This window comes from Hippoglossus stenolepis, chromosome 12, assembly GCF_022539355.2.
Source record: "Hippoglossus stenolepis isolate QCI-W04-F060 chromosome 12, HSTE1.2, whole genome shotgun sequence".
NCBI lineage: Eukaryota > Metazoa > Chordata > Actinopteri > Pleuronectiformes > Pleuronectidae > Hippoglossus > Hippoglossus stenolepis.
In genome coordinates this window covers 4,558,859-4,582,939 of record NC_061494.1, presented here as the reverse complement: position 1 = coordinate 4,582,939, position 24,081 = coordinate 4,558,859, and the positions used below count along the sequence as shown (strand labels likewise).

Below are 24,081 nucleotides of genomic sequence, written 5' to 3'. Positions count from 1 at the left end.
ATGCACCAATAATAACATCCCTATAATACACATACTGATGTAGAGGGATTACTTTTAGTTTTGATACTTAAACAGATTACTCATCTGTACTTTCTAAAGTAAGTTTTGAATACAAGAAATTTACTTGTAATAGGTATAAAGTTGTTAAAATCAATTATATCTAACTAGGACAACATTAAAACCTTTATATGTGAATGCAATAGCTCTAAAACGTTAAGTGCACTCTGCTGATAATACTTATATATAATTGTACTTTCATATTTGCAAAATGTATAATTTAGCAGTTTTACACCATGCTATTATTTAATACAATGTGAGTTATTATTTAACTAGTGATCAAATTAAAGATGAATCCTTGATTTAGTATTAGTCAGAATGTATTGTAAACCTCCACTTCAGTGTGTAGTTTATTTGACATTAAGTAGCAGGATTGATCCATACTGTACTGATAAAAAACAAGATTTGTATGCTGTAGTAGAATTGGAATGAATTGTCCTTCATTTCAGAGTTTGAGGTGTTTTTCTGCGCTGCTAAGAATAACATTTGGGGGAGATGACATCACTAAGTTCATTCGGCATGCACACCTTTTAAAGACACTGAGTCCTTAGTTACAGTTACAGCTTGATATGTATTAGTTTGCAGGAAGATGACAATATTAATTTCCCTCCTCAGTGGCAGGTCACAGGTCAAAGTAAGATGTAGAAAAAACTAATCTAAACCCGGTGCTTTCTTCTCTTCTTATCTCTTTCTTATCAGTTAGCCACAAGGCCATTCTGTTCCCAACGTGAGTAAAGTGACATCATTGTTTCTGCTCTTGAAATCACCACAGCAACACTAATCAAGTTGCTCTTTTATTGATTTACATTATATTTACACATCATTTTTTATTTCTATTGACAGTCTAGCTTTTCTGGAGACAGCTTTCAGTTGAAACACTGAGTTACTCGGCTGTGTGATATGAACTGGGAATGAGACATGAACAATAATTAGCGGTTGGTTTGTTGTTGTGTGATTCCAAAGTGAGATAAATGCTTTCAGAAAGTACTTTTATGGACTGTGTTTGCAATCATAACCACATATGTACGTTACTGTACATTTTGGACAAGGGCAGTAATAAACAAGAAAGTGAATATAATTGTGCACAGAGGGCAGGAGGGTGACACGCCAGGCATTCTGGTAAATGCTAATGTTGCTATCAAGAATGCTGTTGGCCTCGTATCAGCTGGAAGCTAAAGACCACTGCAGTGGTATACTTTTCATCAACGTCTCCAGCCAAGAGATTGTCAAGTTCTGCTGGGTCAGACTCTGACTGTAAACTGTCGTCCAGGCAGAATAAAAAAAACTTCCAGCTCACACTTGGCAGGTCCATCCCTCAGCGGGAGAGGATCGGAGATGACTGACATTAAAAGTCACTCAGGTTTAATGCTTGTTTGTTACCATATAAATAAATGTCATTCATCTTGTCTTTATAAAACATATACAGTAGCTCCAAAAGTGCTTTGTGTTTGTAGACTTGTGCATTTCCGTGTGCAGGGTTCACTGTCTTTGAGTGTCTGTGTGAGGGATCTGCAAACATATTGCATGTGTGTTTATGGGGCATATGTGCTATCTGAGGCGTTGCCTGGGTGTGTAAATGTCGATGATCCGGGGGCTGCAGTGGGTCATGTAGTGCAGAGCGGGGTCAGAGTAGTTGAAGGGTGGGGGGTTGGACTGCTCCTGGATGTGGTCTGGCAGCAAGTGGGGGAGGCTGGAAGAAAACACATGAGCCAATCAGATTGCAGAGGTAAACAAGAAATCACTGCAGTCTGCCTCTCAAGATATATTAGAATATGTTGTACTCATAAACCAACAGAGTGATGTCCATATTAATATCTAGCATTCATTTTAAGGATATGATGTCTATAAAAAGCGGGGCCAGTGAGCCTTCAGTATGTGGACCGAATTCAAGGTGTCTTCTTCTATGTCCTCAGATAAACTACAGCAGTGGTCGGCAATAATATCTGACCCTCCAGATCATTATGATAATGTAAATATATTTATTTCACCATATCGGACTGACACAGACTGTCTCTGTCTCCGTCATAGAATCACATCCTCTTTTGCAAGTTCTCTTCCAAGCAAAAGCTAAATGTTAATTTTGTTGTTGCAATGCTTTATGTTGAGCTGAATTACAGAGCTTTTATTTAGAAAGGTTGTGAACTTGGGTCTGAAGATTATGTTGATGCTTAACAGACACTCTGAAACAGCAGACATGCAAAGTATGAAAAAACACCAATCAAGCAAATTAAGTGTTATTTTATGAAAAACACTAACTATAACATTTTCATTGCAGATAAACCAGGTAGGATGAACACAACGTTTTCTATCTTCACTCCGCACTGTTTATAAAAAGCTCTGCACTCAACGTCCAGCACACCAAGAATAAAAAGTGACTATCATTATTATTATTGTAGTATTGTAGTATATTAAAGAGGAGGACTCACTAATGAAAATGAATAATTCTGAAGTAGCTCTGGAGCATTAACACAGGACAAGAGAACAGCCCATTAAAAACAGGCAGGTTTAGAGTGGACACTGCACTAGTCTCTATCACTTTCTGTTTATTTTCGACCTTATTCAGTGGATTCTTAGCTCTAACTACTGCTGCCACTAATTCTCCATCCAGCAGACAATCATCTCAGGCAATTCGTGGACAGCTTTGGATGGGCAGCAGTTGTTGTGGAATACTCAGTGACTCATGAATATTCATGCAAGTTCTAGCCTAGATATTCAGAGTGTTGAAAGATGCTGAAATCTGGGGCTAAAGCTGATTCACAACATGAAACACACATCCTGAATGCTTCTCTGGACTCCCCGTGGTGTGATTTGCAGCTCAGACACATTGTTTACCAATATGGTTGTTCTTTATGCAGATATGTATATCCTCTCTGATAATGAGGTACACACTGTGCAACCTTGTGTTCCATGAATCATTCAAAACACAATTCCAGCCAAATCATTTCTGTCAAAAGATTTGTCTGCTCCTTGATTACACTACATGTTGTGACGTGTTGTGTTTAAAACGCTTTGTCCAGAATCTAGTCAAGCACCCTGACATGTTACATATATTATAAATATAGTGGTATTTTGTTAATGAAATGTTGCAGCACCTACATACGATGATACATAGCTTTACGGGAACACTGGAAACGTTGCATAAACAGTTTCTGCTCCATCTCCATCATATCACATGCATCTGGGATTATTATTTTATTATATATAAATAATCTTCTTCAGATCCAACAGCACAATCTCCTCCCTGGGTTTTGGTCCTCAATTTAACATAATCCCACAATGCAGGCACAGACCACAGCTATTATTTCCATAGGGTCTAGTTTACAGATTTGCAGAGAAAGCAGGCCAGTCATCAGGGGGATTAAGGGTCTCTATGGCCCACTAACACCTGGCCCAGATGCCATACATCTGTACACACACGCTGGGGCCAAGGACACACGCACATTATGCTGCACTAAGTCATGAATACACTGCTGCACACATTCACACACACATAGACATCTGCATGAGATGTAACCTATTTTAGAGCGAACTTCCATTCCAACACAAAACATTCAGCTTTATCATGAAATCATATGATTGTGTGATATATTTTTCATGTGATTGTTGAGGCTGTGGCTGAATCATTTCAGTCTGTTTATTGTCAATGACTTTTCAATCTGTGTTGTCAAGTTCAATACCGAAAAAGTCTCACAATACCAAACACTGTGTGTTGTAGTTACCTCCGCCAAGGAGGTTGTGTTTTCACCCATGTCCATTTACTCAAAAACAACTAAACGGATGTGCACTTGGCAGAATGATGTGGTATGGATCAGAGAAGCAACCATTAAATTTAAAATACATATTCACTCCCTTCAGAAACTCTACAGGGTGATTTAAGCAAACAACCTCTGATTACCTTGGTTTAGTGTCTATTCTATTTACTGTTCCTTGGTGTTACCCAAGCAAAGTTTCATAACTCAGACCAAAGCTGTTAGTAGGAAGTGTCTTTGTTTAATATAGTAAGAGAGTGGGCAGTTCATCCTCCGACTGAGAAGTTAAGAAGAAGACAGTGCTGCAGCAGCAGTACAGAGGACAGGATTTAAAGCCTCCGAGCTGCTGAAAACGATTGTCTCTGGGCAGACCTACTTGACTACTGTACCTTGAAACAGTGTGTGTGTGTGTGTGTGTGTGTGTGAGAGAGAGAGATTTATATTGTGGGGACGTAAAGCTGTTTCCACATTATGGCTCCTTGTATTCCCTGAGGTATTCCCCAAAATGCGAATCATGACATGTTTTAAGGTTCGGGTAAGGTTAAGTTTAGGGTTGGGCAAGAAGTAGCTATGGTCAAGGTTAAAGTAAGTCTCCAACAAATAATATGTCATAAAAGTCATGGATCCACAACCCTGTGTGTGTGTGTGTGTGTGTGTGTGTGTGTGTGTGTGTGTGTGTGTGTGTGTGTGTGCCATTGTCTGGTCATTCACTGCAGCAGTATATTGTGTGGTGACCCTGCCTCCCCCTGCCCAAAGGAGCTGCTGACCCACCTAATACACACATTTAATGTGTTACGTGTGTTACTCACTCTCCAGTCACCGTCTTCCTGCAGCAGCAGAAGCAGGCCAGTAGAGCCAGGAGAAGCAGCAGGAGCAGAGGGATGCCGATGCCCAGAACCAGCCCAAGGACAAGGTCCCGCCCCTTGTTACTCACCCTGCCTTGCTCTGGAACAGGTCAGGCAGTGTTAAGTCATGGCAAACTGAGGCAAAGTCTCTTCAAATCAGTCACACAGAAGTGAGAAGGGACAGGATGAATGTTAAGGTGTCTGTTATAATTTATAATTACAACACCATTGAACGATTTTTATTGAATCTTTCAATGATTACATCAGGACCTGCAAAATGACAATGACACTGGATATATACTGTAAGTGTTAATATTAGTTCAAGTAGTAAATGTAATTTCTAGTAAATGGTTCATGGGTTTAGTACTCATAACATTGATTCTGACCATCTATTATTCTGAAAATGAGCCTTAAGCTGTTTCAGAAATGAAGTTCAGAAGATGTCCGGACGATGGGGGACAGACTTTCTTCAGAGTTTGACTTTTACCTATGGAGAACTCAACAGGAGAAAATCATCTGGAGCGTTCAGGTGAGGGCTGGCGCAGCAGGCAGAGGCACATTTTAATTCCGTTGCAGAGATCACTTGTTTTTGTCTGTCACACATCAACACAGGCGTCGGCCCCTTATCACCAAAAGCCCACAAATCTTGTTGTCTTTCCAAGTTGACCTCTTCAACTGTGTCTTCGACGTGTATGACACCTATTTTTTTATCCAGAGACACTTGTGTTCATTTTGCATCTGTCCCTTGTTAGAAACGTTATCACCCACTTGCTCACAAAGGATCCTGTGGATCTCCTGCTGTTTTCTCACATGGGCTCACTCAGACATTCTCCAGAGTTTTAACCCGGGAGTTGGCAGGAGAAACTCCGCAGAGGGTCCAGAATCGCTCACTCTGACATTTGCGTTCTTAGATACAGCCCCTCCGCATAATTTCAGGAGGTTATAAAGAGTTCAGTGCAGGTCTGAAAGCAGCTTTAGGGTCATTAATAAACCTGCAGGGTAGATATAACGTATGCTCAGGTTCTCACCTAATACACAGGACTGGGTTTCATCCATATCAGTGCCGTTACAGACACACCTGTAGCCTCCGTATGTGTTAGCACAGAGCGCTGGATGGACACACACCGCCTCCTTGGCCGTGCACTCATCCAGATCTGTAGGTTTTTTGACAAAATAACACCTTAAAACATGAGGAAAATAACAAAACAAATATCTATCACTCAGAGCTTTAAATAAAATCTAAGAAAAGCTATAAACTGAAGTGACCGATTTTATCAAGTGGAATGAAAAGCATTGATGAGTGTTAGCACTCTGGTGTTGGACTTGTTGAGCTTATAAAAGGAAATTTGAACCCTAATCCTTCCAAAAATAAATGAATGAAAGAAAGCAAAGAATACAAATATTAAAACACAAAGTATCTTACCATCAACCTCAATACCATTGATGTCATATTGGCTGCTGACTCTGGCCAGGTAGTCTCTGATATACCAGTGAGGCGTGTCACTGGACATGTTAATACGATATTCATTTGAACCTGGTGTGGAGCTCTGTTTTTGATCCTTCTTACTGGCGTTGTAGAATTTGTTCTGGAAACCCATCATCAAGATGTCCACCAGCTGAGACAAGGTTAGCATTAACAGATTATTGATTTGCAAAATAGAAATGGGTTCAATTGTTCATTGGTGATATAAGTTACTATTTAAACACACACACACACACACACACACACACATGCTTGCACACACCTGTTCCAGCCCGTCAGATTTGTCCTCCCTCCAGTTCACAGAGACGTTGAACAAATTTGACCCTACAGAAACACGACAGCAGGAACATCTCTGTTATCAACATACAGTATATGGACATGTTTACCTTGGCAACACCAGATGCGGGGCTGAACTATGATGTAGCCCATGAGGCCATAGACAGAGGCACATGGAAGCTCTCACCTGGAGGGTTGGCAGAGTCACCTGCAGAGAAACACATGATTCAGTCAAATACACACTGACTCACATGTTCACCACTGTTGAACACAAAGCAGTCATATATCAGTTATCATTATTTGTTTATATATTTGCTTCTACCCTTCATTTATTATGATCAATAAAGATCAATTCTGAGGGATTATTATTACCTCAATGAAGGAGGATATATATTCATCAGTGTTTGTTTGTCTGTTTATTAGCACGATTACACACAAACTACTGAACTGATTTACATGAAATTTCCAGTTCCAGTAATTCATTTTTATTTCTATTTACTTGGCCAGATAGGGTGTTAGCCTTGACAGAGGCTAGTGCTTACCAAGTGCCCCTGTAGTTATTTATAATGTGCATAAAAATACATGTATTTAAAGGAACATCATTTCTATGTGGGGCCTTCTATATAACACACTGTAATTGGAAAAAGAAATGATGTACAACATGTTGAGGGGCTGCCAAAGATCATATTAATCATAATAAACTATAAAAAAAAAAAAAAGTAGAGTATGAAGTTAGAGAAAATATAAGAGGATTCATCAAATGTATACCATATACACTTGCTGCATGTAGGTGTAATGTATAGTATTTTGGCACATAAAGTAGCCTACAGCACATGTTAGCACGGGTACTCTAGATCAGAGGTGCACTAAAAATTCACCTACATGCACATGTTTGCAGTGGAAGTGGTTCCTAGTTTGGGAACCACTGCTTTCAATGAAGCTGTATCTCATACATTATCTATAGCACCTTTATTGGCAAGAAAATACATAAAAAAATACATTGTTGGACTATATTTGCTGTATTTTGTTGTCTGTTATTGTCTGCTGGTCAATAGACAATCAACACATACCACATCCATCAGTGTCCTTGCTGTCCTTGTATCTGCAGAGGCATTCAACAGAGCCTGGCTTGTTCTTACACTCAAACTTAGCATTGGGGCAGGTTGAAACCTCTGCACACTCGTTTATATCTACAAATAAAGACAAAGGCAGATGCGAGGTTAGATTATTGTAAATAAATGTGTTCAAACTGAAGTATTGTGTCTTCAGTACCTGTGCAGTTGTGTCCGTTTCCTGTGAAGCCAGGCTTACACGTGCAGGTGTAGTTTTGTTTTGTGCTGCGGCAGTCGGCATCTTTGTGGCAGGGGAAGGGGTACGGAGGGATGCACATGTCTGAGAAGCAAGAAAGAGATAAATCATACTCTGTCGAGGTCAATTTTATTTTTAACAAATCTAATAATGTGACTGTAAAAAAATCTGTAATGTGCCACAAACCATGCTCAAAGCACTTATATCCCTCTTTTCCATTGGAGACAGTATTCTCAGGACACTCTCCACAGGTGAACTGGTCGGGCTCTGTCATGGACTGGCACCTCACCCCTCGGAAACAGGGCTTTCCTAGACATATGTCTGAAGCGTTCCCACAGAACTTCCCACTGAACCCCTTTGGACACAGGCAGCCCACCACCTACGAGGAGGAGTAAGAAGGAACGGAAAGTGCGACGGACAGTTTAATATTCAGCATACGTAGACAAGAGCTTCGTAAAGCTGGAGCATACTTAATTTTTACCCCTCCCACTTGCACTTGGATGCACCAGCAAGGATGACCTTTTCAACAGTCTCATCTTGTCCTATACTCAGTGAGTGTTGCAAAAGTCAAAACATCTATACATGTCTCTTGTCCTCTAAACCACATTTCTTTAAATTCAATGTGAAACATCATCAAGTCAAGGACAGATGTAGTTGCTCAGAGGTGAGGACGACTGTTAGCCCCCGAGGTTTCTTAAAGAACCCCAGTATTGACAGAATCCACCTGAATTCCGTCAAGACAAAATGTGACTTCGGACAGGAACACAACTAGATTATTCATCAAGGTAATCTGATTAATCCTAAAACTGTATATCAGGGCATTAAAAATCATTAGGCATTGCCTCAACACTGAGACACCCAAGTGTCACAACAGTGCCAACATGTTGTAGATTATACTGTTTAACATGATTTAATCCATATCAAAGGAATATAATCCAACAATACTTTTGAAATAATTACAAAATCTATGAGACGTAATGAGGAGATGCCTTTTTGGTTAATAATCTTTTTTTTCATCATGAATATTCCAGATAAGTTCATTTATAAATCCTTCTAACTTAAATAACTTGTAAAATCACAAGATCTGTTTATTACTGTTAAAAGACAACACCAGCACAAACTGGCAGATTCTCAATAAGCTGTGAAACGTCAGGTGAGGAATATATGAAAGAATGTGCAAACCACATGCGATACGAGAGTCGGCTACATTCATAACCTCACCTGGAACTTCCCCTGCTGGTGGTTTTCGGCGATGCTGTTGTACTGGCAGGTTCCTCCATTGAGGCAGCTGCAAACCCGCAGAATCGGGGTGAACAGGGAGCTAGAGAGCTCGTCGCTGACCTTGATGGTTAGCTGGACAGGCTGCGTGCTGAGGGGAGTCCACGCCAGGTAGCCATCACCTGGAGCGGAAAGCACAAAGAGTTGTATAACAGGAGAGTAAAGCCTCAACAAACAGGAACTCATTCATAAACTGCCATGAGAGGGTCATGGGGTATCTGAGGCAGCATACATTGTCTTTCTGAGGTTACATTTTTAAAAGAACACACATTACAACAATGTACAAGAGCATTTTCTGTCAAAGTAGGAAAATACCAATAGTATAACAACAGTACAATACGATAATAATAAATTATAAATAATAGTATTTTGGCTTTTTGGTTTGTTTGTGCATGTCTCTCTCTGTGACCCATCCACTGACTCAGCTCTGAAATGTCCCATCTGGTGAAAGAGTGCACTGCTGCTCATCATCCCACTGACAAATGTCAACAGTAACGTCATCGGCAACAGTGATGGACGAAAGGGGGGGGGGTCTCCTTGGTAAGAAGAATCAAGTAAGTGTCTTTTTAGTTTGTGTGCATGTGTGTGTGTGTGTGTGCGTGTGTGTGTTTGTCTCACCACTGCTAATAGAAACTCCTGGAGGCCTGGGGTAGAGCAATGAGTAGGTGATGGGGTCGGCGTTAGGATCCTCAGCAACAATCCGAATGTTGACAGTAGAATTGACCTTGCTGTGGATCACTGTGGGTTCTGTCACTATGGGAGGCATGTTACCTACCAGACCACAGACACACCACATCAAATTAACACAGGTCAGTGATGGAAACTCGAAAACCTTTCCATAATCGTGCAGACAGCTTACCATAGATCCGAGCCAGATTTTGGAATTGCTTCTTGGCGTCCAGAGTCTGCAGGCCCATGTCAGAGCTGCCTGATGCTAGAGTGTCGTGGACACACATCATGTTACCTTTGCAGGTTTTCCTCAGCTCCTCCACCTCAGCAGGACTGACGCTTTCCAGCAGGTGCTCAGTGGAGACATGCTTCAGTGGAACCAGTGGAGGCGGAGAGAACAACAGGCTCTCTGGGACTGGGACTGCCCCTAGAAACACAAACACACACACACACAGAACCAAAAATGAGGACAGATGTGGGTAGAGACAAGTGTTGTATACAAGTGTTAAAATATCAGCCTATCACACAGTCCTGGACTGAAGGGTAATGTGAAGCTCGGAGCTGTAAGTTTCAGTTGGCATTTTGCGTGAAACCAGAAATGTGACTTAGTTGTTGATCTGTATAAAGTAAGACAACTGCATTGTCAGCACAGTGACTCCAAACATACATGTAGGTGTGGATGTCACAGACAGGGTAGGTTTGTAATAACAAGGCCCTGAAAAGGACGAAGCTGTTAATATGTGGTAGAATAGACAGTATGGATGAGGTCTTGAACCTAAAGCTCTCCACTTAATTTCATATTCCAGACAGTTTCTGTGTCACACAGTATATTTAAGGGACCAGTGTGAAAGATTTAGTGACATCTAGTGGCAAGGTTGCACACTGCAGTCAACTGAGCACCCTCCCTCTTACTCCTCCCTACCTGAAGCCATTTTAAGACATGACCTGTCTGCCTTTCATACATGCACAACACAGCGGGGGGTTCTTTGCCTGGTGCAGCAGGCAGAGGCAGGAAGTGACGTATTAACTCTGCTGCAGAGATCACACAGATACTGGTGTCAGCTCTTATCACCACAAGCTCTCTTGACACGTTTGTCACTGTCTTCTATGTGTATTTCCTTTTCACCAGGAGATATTTGTTTTCTGTTAGTTAATTTTATTATTATGTCGTGCGTGTGAAGCGTCATCAACCCCCCCACTCACTCGCGGTGAATCCAACAGGGGATCCGCTGCTGTGTTCGCACATCGACTTCTCCTGGATTTCTAGGGACATTATACTAGCCAGGCGGAGGAAGTCCACAGAGACTACGAAGCGTCTCACTCTGACATTTTGCGTTCCCACATGCACCTCCTCCCGTGAAAATACAGAGGAACTGCGGAGTTCAGTGCATGTCTGAAAGCAGCTCATGTGTGTCGGAGAACCTATGATGTTCTTCATCTCTAGAGACAGTGTTTGGTTTGTGTTTTCTGAGCTACAGTAGAAATGTGGTGGCTTCAGTGGAAGAGGACCCACTCCCTCAGAAAACTACCTGGCTCTTTACTTGCTGAATGTGTTCCTTTTGGTCACCAGCTCGTTGCTAACTTTCCACATCTGTTGTGTGGCACTGGACAGGTAGTGAGCTGTAGGTTTATCAGAGTTTTTTCCTCTCTTGATTTGTCACTACCAGCCACTCCTGACACGTTACCCATAGCAATCTGATCCACTGTTACTATTAAAATATTGATTATAACAGCTTTAAAAGCTGGCAAAAAGAACTCCAGTTTTAGCAGCTCAATTTACACCTGACATGACGGATATGGTTCTGTTGTCAGAAGCATCGAAGCAAGTGAATCTGCTGTGGACGAGCGTGCCCAGAGAGGGCTGGATGGCAGAAGTCAAGCTCCAGGTATTAAGATTTGATACAACAGAGTCACAAACGGGGATAGACATGTCACTGAAGGCCGCCAGTAAGCCTGACTGGGAATTAGTGGTGATACAGGAAAATAGAATAAGTGTATGCATCTACTCACAGGACAAACCAAAGTGATGCAGTCTCTCCTCTGTGGGGGGGTTGAGGTCTGCTGAGGGGAGGAGCCTGCCGTCTGACATGAGGAAATCATCAGAGCGGTTGGAGCTCCACAGACCCATGAGACCCACGGTGCGGTTGTAGAAGGCCTGAGGGACTCCCACCATGGCCGCCAGCTGATTGTGGCCTACAACCCGCCATGCCACCACATGGAGACCCCCAGCGTACAGCGCTGCACAGCGATCCACTGACATGCAGCGCACGGCAAAGTCCTTCACACCCATGTGCACGACACCTGAAAGGACAGTAACAACATGTTTATCATCTGATGAAGACAACAGCTATTAGGACTTAAGTAGATATTTATGTTAAGTGTGTTTGTATAAAACATGTTCTTACATCAATTGTACTACAATTAAAAGTACTGGGTTACATGTCAGATGTGCCAGGTTATAATTACCAACTGTTACTGGGACTTCAACATTATCCACAAAAATCTGGAGTCCGTCTCCTTTCGCTGCACATCTCCATTCAATCTGTAAATGACACAACAGCTGGATTAGACACAAGTGTTCCACGAATATTATCTACCGCTTATATAAATATCGCCTGCTTAAACAGCTGCATGTAAAACTGGATTGTGCTGGCTTTAAAAAACTAGATGGGTATCAGACTATTATACAGAAATGTGTCCAAGCCTAAAGTACTGGTGTCTTTGGCTTTTATAGAAAACTGCACATATATCCTAATCCAAATAATAATATAAAAATAATTTTTAAACAATATATTTTATTAAATTAATTAATAGGAATATTTCCTCCAAAGATTTTGATACTGAAACTCTCTTCTTCTTTGTCACATTACAGACAAAAAATGGTTTTAGATTAATTTGTTTATATAGTGTATATCCTCTTACTTTTTGAAGTTTGGAAATTCTCATCTTAAATGACCAAATCAAACACAAACTATCAATTAATGAGTTTAGAAATATATAAGACTTCTTTTTGTAACTTGAACAATCTCAGGCTAGCTACTTCCCCCTGATTATTTTTGCTAATTTAGGCTTATCACCACCAAATTCCAACTTTATACCGAACACTCACACATTAGTATGGTATTGATAACCCTCAGAAAGTAAATGGGCTTATTGTTAAAAAATTTAACTTATTTGATACAGAACTAAATTCTATCTCTCTCTCTTTGTACACACACACTCCAGTGTCTCCCCTTGCGACACACAAACATCCTGACCTTGCCGATGCCCTGGTGGAAGGCAGCCATGCGAGCCACCACTGGGACTTCGATGAGCCCCTTTGCGTCTGTGTGTAGTTTGTCAGTCTGTCCTTGCAGGGTGAAGATATTAGAGCCGGTGGTGGAGGAAAGACGCACGATCACAAACTCTCCCAGGGCCTTGAAGGAGTATTCTGTACCATCAAAGGTGATGAAATGGAGGCTGCCATACACCATCGCTGCGAGAAAAACACAGCACATCTAGGTTTTCTGGGCCATTATTTGAATTCATCATACTAGGCAGACAGCTGAGTATCAATACTATACTATTTTCCTATGTAAAGAAATAGAAGTAGGAGTAACAGCTTCTTTTTTTTTAAATTAAAGGCAAAGTTGGCTACTTTTTTATTATGGCACTCATAAGTTGCTCTTATAAAATATTATTAAGAAATCCTTAAGAGGTGACATATGGTTTTTCATATTTCATGGTGTCAGTATGTAAAGTCTACATTAGCACAGGCCAAACAAATAGTAAATATAACAGATTGCTGCATGTGTTCTGCCGCTTTTAACTTGCTTTGTATTTATTGAGTCGAGTCCCTCACCTACACCCTGTGTCGCCTTCATGCCTGGGCTGCAGCCGTCACGGCTGGCCCAGCTGTGACCTTGGCAGCGGTCCAGTGGTCTCTTGTTGAGGTACAGGTGACACAGAGGAGACTCGATACAACACCACTGGAATGGCAGGAGATCTCCATCTGACGAGAGAAGTTTGATTAAATGGAGAGGTCAGACAGAGTGTCCTGGAAGTAGAAGGTTGCAGGTTTGATCCCAGCTCTGTCTTGAGCAAGGCACTTATATCTTACAGACGCTACATTTCCTTGTGTTTATAGTGTATCTCAACGTGTTACTTTTATCTGCTTTGCTGCTGTTCAATGGCAAATTCCCCCATAGTGGGACTGATAATGGGTCATCTAATCTCATCTTAATCACTAGGTTATTATTACATCAACTAAAATCAGAGATAATTAACTGGCACTTAAAATCCTATGTCTATGGTTGATTTGACCAAAACTCCAGAATCATTGTATTACCGATTTGTTTCTGTACGCTGTGTCCGGAGAAGTAGCGTTCGTTGTATCCAGCCAGCAGAGGACCCTCTGGTTCATACACACATCTTTTCCCTGAGCCATGTCTGTTGGACAGGACTGACTGAAAGACATGCCCCGCTGCACCCCCCCACCGCTGATCCCTTAGCTTCTTCACCCTTAAACTCGGATCAGTCGTATCCTGCAGGAACGACAGGTCCTCCAGAGCCTGGGTTCGGGTGCAGGGACAAGAAGACAGCTCCTGTGTCCACTCAGCAGGCTCAGGCTCCTCCATTGCCCAAGCCTGGCATCTGATTTGGGGATGTACGTCTGACCCCGCTGGTTCTGTCAAATCATACACCAGCTGTCCCAACTGCCCCAGGGTCCTTTTCCCCTGCTGGGGCCGGTATCTGCCTCCAGGTCCAAACAGGTTTTCAGGGGGAACAGTTGGTTCCTTAAAGGAAAACTTTCCATTTGTGTATCCAATGACAGCATCGTGATATTGCCTCTGGCCAGGACCCCAGTGCATGTCCCCATATCGCAGGAGAGCAAAGGAACGTGCGCCATCCGTGGTCAGGATGCACTGGAAAGTGTTAGTCTGAAAACAACAAATCAGAACTGTTTTTAAGATACTGTATGAATTATCACACTGTTGTTCATGAACAATAGGACATTTGTGACATACAATAGACAGGTGGCAGCAAATATCACGACACCGCATTGAAGCCCTTTAGGATGACTCAACCCCAAGATGGCACCAAAGTTAAACAGAAGAGCAACAACAAAAGAGTGTTTCATTCACGACTGATTAGAGCTGACGGTTAAAGTTCAAACATTGCACATAACAACAGCATTTAAAGCAGACAAGCATGAAAGCAGACAGTGACATTCCCTGCTGCATCACACCCTTCATTCAGACTGGTACAAAAGAGATTTCAGATCTAGATAAAGCCTCTGTCAGATACGTTTTAGATTATATTCAATGAAGTGCTGTGATGCCATTTTTACTTGTTTGTTCTTCTTACTATGGAAGCCTATAGGGGACTATATGATAATTATGATATAAACTTGAAAAAGAAAATGCAATTCCATTACAAATCTTCACATACAATGTTGATTGTTATTGGTTTATTGATAATATTATTATATTTGTTATGTATCATCTTATTATTATTTATGTTACTTGAGTATAAATTTAGATGTAAATTTAATAATCAAATTAGCCTTTTTCACATTCTATGTGTGTTTTAAGACTCAGGTGAAAATTAAACACTGTTCTGTGATTTTAAAAGTCACACGCCCCTCTAAAGAGGACAATATTCAAACGTTAATTGAAATGTGAAAATTAAATAACAACAAAACATTTCCTGATGAGCAACTACCAATACTGCTCTTGTTCTGCCTTGGCAATCAAAAATTACAATCAAACTGGTAACAGACTTTACACAGAGGGAGTAGCATTGGTTATATCACTACAGGGTGAATTCTTCACCTCCCAGGTTCCGGCTGCCTTTCAAAAATCAGGTTCAGGTATTCCACCTCCAGAGATAAATATGAATATTTATAATGCTATTTTTAGAAATTCCATTTTCATTTTTAAGTTTACATTGTCATTTGAACTTAGGCCCAAATAAGCCTCCATACCTTCCAGTTCATCATTAATACTATGGACCAGGATTGTGCACACACACACACACACACACACACACACACACACACACACACACACACACACACACACACACACACACACACACACACACACACACACACACACACACATAAACCAAATACAAACTCACAAAAAAAACAGGATACATAGCACATTTGAACGTTTTCATGGTTGAATCAATCTTTACCTCTGAGAGGTTGAACTTCTGGTAAAAGATGGGCATCACATGGTCCCAGGTGATTTTGAGGATCCACGCTGGAGTAAAAGGAGGCTTGGTTCTCTGAACCTCAAACTTTGTTACTTCATACTTTGTACGATTAAACACTATCTGGGAGTAGACGTCTGACATATCCATCTTATCATATTCCTGAGAGAAAGAGTAATATCAATCATAACTAGTAGAATAAAGTCATTCTATATGAATGGGCAGCTTGGTTTGCAGATTGCAACTTTATGACTTTGTATTTGATTTTACTTTCTTTCAACTGAAAAAAAAAAAAAAACTCTGGTCTTACTCCACGAGGCTTGACCCCTGATGGCATCTAACCTGATAGAGCAGTCGTCCGTAACCATTGGTGAGGTCAGCATCATCCCAGAAGGCTGCCAACAGAGCCACATTCATATTGTTGGGAAAACCACTGGCAAAAGGAGCAGGGAGCAGGTACTGCTCATTCTCAGCGACAGTTTGAAACTGGACAAGGCCATTGTCCGAAAACTGGGAAAGAGAGAGATGGTATAAAGCAGTTATCAAAAAGGTCAACCATCATCGCCTGTCATTCCTTCATTTCATTATTAGATCCATGTGCATTATTGCTGTTCTAGGAGGAGTGAAAGCCTCATAAGAATCACATATTCTATTTGCAGCATTATGCTGCCATTGCAGACTGTAGTAAGTCTGCAATGGCTGTAGTGTGTGTATCATTGTCTTCACAAAATCACACTGATGAAGATTATGCTGTATCATGATGTATTCACTTTCCATTACTGTAATGTTTGTCATGGATCTCTAAATATTTTGAAATGTAAATAATTTTCTACAGAACAGGACATTTATAAATTAATTAGATATAACATTTTAAAGCAATTTTGTAACCGTGGCAGTGGGATGTGTTTAGTATTGTAGTGGATTGAGCTTAGAAACTCACATAAACCCTGTCGTACAATTTTCCCATAAAGGGGAATCCCATTGGTGGAGTGATATACGGTGAATTTCCATCTTCTGTGTCCACCTTTACACCTTCATCACCGACCTCTGCTCCAAAGGGGTACAGGTTGCTCTCTATTGGGGAAGCACAGAAATTAAATAAGGATTGCTACATTTGGATGTCATCAACCAAACTAACCATTTAAAAATATAAAATTCACGGTGTATATACACATCAGTCAGTTGATATATTAAATGGATGTTGTGCTATCTGAATGCTAAGCTGCTATTCTGTTCCGTTCTGTGCTGAGCACTGTGCTGACAGACCAAACTGCCTGGAGAGTCATCCTGCTAAACATTTAATATTTGACACCACAGATAAGCGATATGTTCATTCTACCTACCCTATTATATTTGAACTGATTTGTTGAAAGATTTTTTCCTTTAAGTGACAATTATAATTTCAAATTTAACTAGCTGTACACTGTGTTTCTCAATAAACGTGGTCATAGAAAAGGGTGAGTCATATATGAGCAAAAACAGACTATGATAATCAACAGAGGTGTAAAACAAAGACATTGCGAACCATCTCGAGCCATTGTCGTTGTTGTGCACCATGTGCCGCTCTTGGGACAGGAACAGGTAAAGGACCCTGGCATGTTCTTACACAATGTTTGCCCTGGGCATGTCAGGGGTGACACACACTCATCGAAGTCCACACATCCTTCTCTTCCATGACCATTATCTTTGGTTGCATTCCATCCGTAACTGCATGAGCATTTGAAACCTCCTGCATGGTTGGAGCAGGTGGCAGCAGGGTGACACTGCCCATTATCCTGCTGGCATTCATCGAAATCTACACACAGGGGCCCTATACTCATGAAGCCGCGTATACAAACACATATAAATGACCCAGGGGTGTTGTGACAGCGGGCAAGAAGGTGGCACGGTTTGGTCAAGGCAACGCATTCATCCACATCTTTGCACCAGGATCCATTCCCAGCAAATCCCAGAGGGCAGTGGCATGAGAAGGAACCAGGGGTGTTCCAGCACCTTGCCAAGTGGTGGCACGGTAAATGCTCACATTCATTGGTGTCGACACATGCCTGTTTCTCCTCATGGTATCCCACGGAACAAGAGCAGTTGTATGTTCCAGGAAAGTTGGTACACACCTGGTCAAAGCGGCAGGTGGTGTTGTCCTTGCATTCGTCAATATCCTCACACCCCAGGCTATTGGGTTTGTACCCAGGAGAACACAGACAAAAGAAGGACCCTGCTGTATTGTTACATAATGAGTTCTCTGGGCATGGGGTGTCATCTGGGTTGAGACACTCATCCACATCATGACATACTGTACCATTCAGAATAAATCCCACATTACAGGGGCAGAGGTAAGACCCTAGGATGTTGACACATGTAGAATGGGGCTGACACACTGAAGAGTTGAAAGAGTCTGAGCATTCATCTACATCTACACACTCTGTCCGATTGCTCCAGAATCCTTTAATGCATTCGCAGTAATATGACCCAATGGCATTGATACATGTCCCATTGGTGCAAAGCTCCCCCATCTCAGTGTCATTGCATTCATCGATGTCCACACACAAGTCAGTTAAACTGGAAAATCCAGCATCACAAAGACACAGGTAACCGCCATCGGTGTTGATGCATGTGCTATGCTCATGGCAGGTGGAATTGTCTAGGCACTCGTCGATATCCTCACAGTCAGTGTTGTTGCCTTGGTAACCTTCCCAGCACTCACAGACAGAAAATCCAACAGTATTAAGGCAGTTGGAGAAATTAGGGCACTGGATAAGGCCAAGGAAGCATTCATCTATGTCCAAACACAAGGAGCTGTTGCTTGAGAAACCTGGGTCACAGGTACATTCATAGCTCCCATTTATGTTAGTACAAGCACTGTTTTCAGGGCAGGTGTAGTTCCCTGTCACACATTCATCCATGTCCTGACAGCGTGTCCCATTGTTTTCAAAGCCTTCCCAGCAGTCACAGATAAAGGAACCGTCAGTGTTGAAGCAGTGGGAGAAGGCAAGGCAGACTTCCCCTTGTAAACGGTCACATTCGTTTACATCCCTGCAGTCAGTGCCACTTCCTTCATAACCATCTTTGCACCTACAATAGAAGGAACCCTGGTATGGGTCACACTCGGCAAGGCGGTGGCAGGCGCTACTAGCATTCAGGCAAGTATCTTCACTCACGCACGTGCCATTGTTGTACACCAAGCCCAAAACACATGTACATGTGAAGGAACCAAGGGTGTTGCTGCACGTCATGTTCGGGCTACAGGTTGTATTCAGCTGACATTCATCCACATCTTCACAAACGAAGCCATCACCATGGTATCCATCCTGGCACTGGCAGATGTAGGAGCCGTTTGAATTGAGACACAAAGCCTGGGCACTGCAGTTGTGTGGCAGGGAGGAGCTCTTGTCACACTCGTTCACATCCTGGCAGTCAAAGCCACTGCCCTCCATGCCAGGTGGACAGGCACAGTAGAAAGATCCACGTGTGTTAGTGCAGCTGGCAACCGGATGGCATCCTCCATTTTGGATTTGGCACTCATCAAAGTCTATAATTTATCCAAAATGGGAAAGTGTCAGGGTAACAGCCCCAAATGGTGCTAAAAGAAAGCTCAGCAGACAGTCCACTTATTGGGGCAAAAATACTATTAGCATTATAAATGTTAACTATTAGAATTTCATGCTTACCAGAGCAGTTCCTCCCGTCACCTGTGAAGCCGCTCAGACAGACGCAGGAATAGCTGCCTATTGTGTTAACACACTGGGCAAACTCGCTACACTCCTGCTGCCCTGTCTCACACTCGTTCACATCTAGCAAGGTGATGGACAAATGGAGAGGGAGGGAGAAGGAGAGGGAGATCATTAGTTTTAACAGTGTGTTGTCAGAGGGCAGTCAAGTAGAAGAGTTAATGATTTCTGTGGGCTGCTTAAGCCAATTTTTACAGATGGACTTTTACTTTGAAGTGAGGTAAAGCAAATGTCTAAGTTTGGTGGCTATGGACAGAAAGGAAAAAGGATTATAAAAAAGAGGTATCCTCATTATCATGGTTCTGTCATGTCAGTTTGAAATGTTTGGAAACTTAATGACATTAACACATATTAATTTGAAAATAGGAATGATATAACTGTATTTTACCGACACATCGTGCTCCATTCAGGGTGTAGCCATTCTTGCAGACACAGGAAAATGATCCAGGGATATTCACACACTCAGTTTCATTTTCTGGACAAATGTTTTCCCTCTGGCACTCATCTATGTCTGAACACGTCAGTCCATCACCCACATAGCCCAGGTCACAAACACACTGATATCCAGTGGGTGACTGGTGGCACAGACCATGTTTGTGGCAGGCAGGGTCACACAATGGACTAGGTGGCACACAGGTGTCATTGAAGGCCACTGTACCATTCAAACATGAGCAGACATGATTACCGGGGGAGTTGATACACTTTGAGAAGGCTGGACAGATGGTATCAGAAATGGTGCACTCGTCCACATCCTGACAGGAGAAGCCGTCACCATTGAAACCCTGCTGACAAGAGCAGAAGAAGTCTCCTATGAAGTTGGTACAGAGTGCCCGTGGGTGGCATGTACCCACCACAGAACACTCATCAATATCCTTACACTGGGTGCCATTTCCTGCAAAACCTCGCTTGCAGGTACAAATGTGTGACCCAATGATATTGAGGCATGTGGCGTTGACATGGCAAGGGTTGTCTTTGCACTCATCCATATCAACACATTCCATGTTGTTGGCAGGACGATAGTAACCAACATGGCAGGGGCACTCGTATGATCCATCAATGTTCTTGCACTCTTCATTCACTCCACATGGATTATTCTGTTCCTTGCACTCATTTATATCCTGGCAAAGAGTCCGGTTAACCAAGACAAAGCCTGTCAGGCACAGGCAAGAGAAGGAACCCAGGTTGTTGTCACATGTAGCCTTGTTTCTGCAACCTCCATTATCCACCAGACACTCATTCACATCATTGCACTGGATCGCCCCATCGCCAAAATATCCCACTTGGCAAGTGCAGTTGTAGGAGCCAGGAAGGTTAATGCAAAGGGCATTTGAGTGGCACTGCCTAGCCAACGAGCATTCGTCCACATCCACGCAGGTCAAGCCATCTCCTCTGTACCCTGCTTCGCACTCACAAGAGAAGGAGCCAGGGGAATTAATGCAGTTTGCATAGGGACTGCATCGGCCCACCGCACACTCATCCACATCAAGGCACTTGGAGTCGTTGAAGATGAAGCCAACGCCACAGTCGCAGTAATATGATCCACCAGTGTTGACACAGGTAGTGATAGAAGGGCAGATGTTGGAGGTTGCACACTCATTAATATCCTCACACAGTCGTCCATCTCCAATGAAACCTGCTAGACAGACACACTCATAAGTCCCCAGCCTATTGATGCAGGTAGCTTTGGGATCACATTGATTGTTTTCATTGCATTCATTTATGTCAGCACACATCAGCCCATTTCCGACAAAACCGCTGTTACAGCTACACCGATATGACCCTATGCTGTTTGTACAGTCTGCATATAGACTGCAGATGTTACTTGCACATTCGTCAATGTCCACACAGTTTTTCCCATTACTTTCAAAGCCAGTGCTGCATGTGCAGTAGTAAGTGCCTGGTAGATTTTTACAACCTTTGTAGCCAAGTGAGGAAGAACAAACGTAAGGAGTCTCTGAACATTCATCTATGTCAAGACACAGGTAGTTTCCATTGCCCTTATAGCCAACATTACAGGTACAAGCATAGGACCCTGGGTTGTTGGTGCATGTGGCATTCCAATGGCAGGTCCTTGTGTTAGTGCATTCATTATTATCAGTACACTGGAAGCCGTTGCCCGTGAAGCCAACTTTACACCGGCACTGTCGCCCTCCCTCGAAGTTAGTGCAGAGAGCATTGGCATGACAGCCTCCATTTTCTTTTTGGCACTCGTTGATGTCCTGGCAGTTGGTGCCATCTCCAACATATCCACTGATGCAGACACAGCTGTAGCTGCCCAGAGTGTTGTTGCAGCGGGCCTTTGTATGACAACTATGCAGACCGCTGAGACATTCATCAATGTCATTGCACAGGATACCATTGCCCTGGTAGCCCATGTTGCACACACAGGTGAAGTTGTTGCTGGCCTTCAGACACTCAGCCTCAGGGTGGCACTTGCTGCCTGCTGCCTCGCAGTCCCTCAGGTCAGCAACTGCAAAAAAACAGGATAAGACAAAATAGTATGAAAGATAAATCTTTCAACTAATTTTTGAATGTTAAAGGAGTATATGTTATTTGGTTTCTTCTGTCTGTATATTGAATAAAAACAGTATTGATTGTTAAACTGAAGGTACCTGCACTGCAGTATTCCAGCACTGCAACTAGACTTATCAGCCACAGGAGTGGAAACCTGTCAGGGTGAAGGAAAGAAATTCATGAGAATTGGCCATTACCCTTTGGAGTAATATTAAGTAATGTGTTTTGCTGTATATTCAGCTATAGTAGAATTATACTGAACAAAGACTAAAACATTAAGTCATTGTTAATTTAAGGAGACATGAGTTTCATCCCCTTAGTGTTTGGTTGGAGCATTCAATTAAAGACATATAGTTTCAGTCTGTTATGTCATCAATATACAGCCATGAAGCCATTGAAAAACGTTAACTAGAAAGAACATTTAAAAAAATGTCAGAATTAACACAAGCCATGGATTCACACCAATCAGCCACAACCTTAAAGCTCTTACCAGTTTTATATTTTGGTTGATTTGTGTAAAGTTCTGATTTGACCTAATTGAGGAGTGTGTGTTACCTTGCTTACTGTACTTAGAGCCTACTTTCATCCCACTGGAACAATGGTGGGGTGTCTATTGTTACAGTTAGTGTAGCACAGTTAAACCTGTCTTATCCTAACACAACACTCAAACAGGACATTTACCATCATTCTGCTCTGGCTTACCCAACATTGCATTCTCCTTTCAGATAAAGTTTCATAATGTGAATAGTGTTTTCTCATTTCAAAGTAGGAATAATTTTCTCGACTTTATAGACTGTCTATGAAATAGATTCTGGAATAAAATTTTTTTTTCTATGTAGTTTCTTTGGTAAATTCCTGAAAATTCTATTTCCTCAGCTCAAGATGAATGAAAGATATCCCAGAGTTCCTGTGGGTCTTTTATACCTTGAGGTACATGTTTTTATTCAACCTCACATTAATCCAAACTGTGCAGTTTGAACATGATATCAACCCAATGATAGTGTGTCTAGCCCGACACACCATCATCGGGTTGATATCATTTTCAAACTGCACAGTTGCGGCTCTGGTTTAAAATGTCTTTCCCTCTGCTCTACAGGTCCCATCCATTTGTCCCACTGGCTCAGGGATTTAGTTGAGCTGAATTATTACAATCACTAAAATAATGATAATAGTCCATGTTTGTTCTGATTGGATTACAATCTATATGTCAATACTCACTCCAGGCTATACAAGGCTATTGTCTGTGTCTCAGGGGAAGGTTATGGATGGACAGTGAGAGTGCTGAGGCAGAACCCCATTACATAAATGCAGGACTGTCTACATTGAATCGCACAGAGCCTCCCTGAGGAACTGGAACTGGGACAAAGACCGTATTCATGTATGACAGCCGCCATAATCTCCATTCCCATCTGTAACATGTATAGCCATGTGAAACGTGAGCAGATGGTTACTGTCTCAGGCCACTGGGAGTCTGAAAGGTCAATTGTCTTACTTTCAGCATTTTATTACAATTACAATTTTATTGTTTTTCTGCACGCAGATTTTCCCTAAACAGAACTCATCAATCACTCATTCTTTACCTAAATACACCCATCAGTCACAACATTAAAGCCTGATTTAATTTAGAATTCTCATACCTCCCCATTAAATATGATTGTTCAACTAGCAGCTGGTTAGCTTAGCTTAAAGGCTGAAAACCTTGCTCTAAGTTTGTTTATCAGTACCTTAAAAGGGTCTTTTTTACTGTATAATGTATCTTAACCATCTTAATCATTGTTTTGTGTTTTTGTTACTTGGCTTCTGTTTTATTCCTTATATTTGTTTGTTTATTTATACTTTTCATCTGTATCTACATATCAGGCTGCCATTTTGGCCAGTTTGACACATTAAACAGTTGTATTTTTTAGGAATGAGAATGAGAAATAACCACAAAGTAATTAGATAAATGAAATACATTTGTAAATACTGCAAGTAAACAG

The 24,081-nt window shown here is 41.8% G+C and overlaps 1 protein-coding gene across 1 annotated transcript; it reads right to left on the bottom strand.

Moving 5' to 3' along the window:
* Positions 1–954: 954 nt before the first annotated feature.
* Positions 955–10,123, bottom strand: si:ch73-105b23.6 (mucin-like protein). The gene is made up of 12 exons (XM_035172228.2): positions 9,856–10,123; positions 9,615–9,767; positions 8,940–9,118; positions 7,905–8,097; positions 7,683–7,802; positions 7,481–7,600; positions 6,598–6,618; positions 6,397–6,458; positions 6,075–6,267; positions 5,680–5,805; positions 4,616–4,751; positions 955–1,747 (listed from the first exon to the last, which is right to left on the bottom strand). The coding sequence occupies exons 1-12, from the start codon at positions 9,953–9,955 to the stop codon at positions 1,606–1,608; spliced, it is 1,545 nt and encodes a 514-aa protein (XP_035028119.1). The 5' UTR covers positions 9,956–10,123; the 3' UTR covers positions 955–1,605.
* Positions 10,124–24,081: the final 13,958 nt, after the last annotated feature.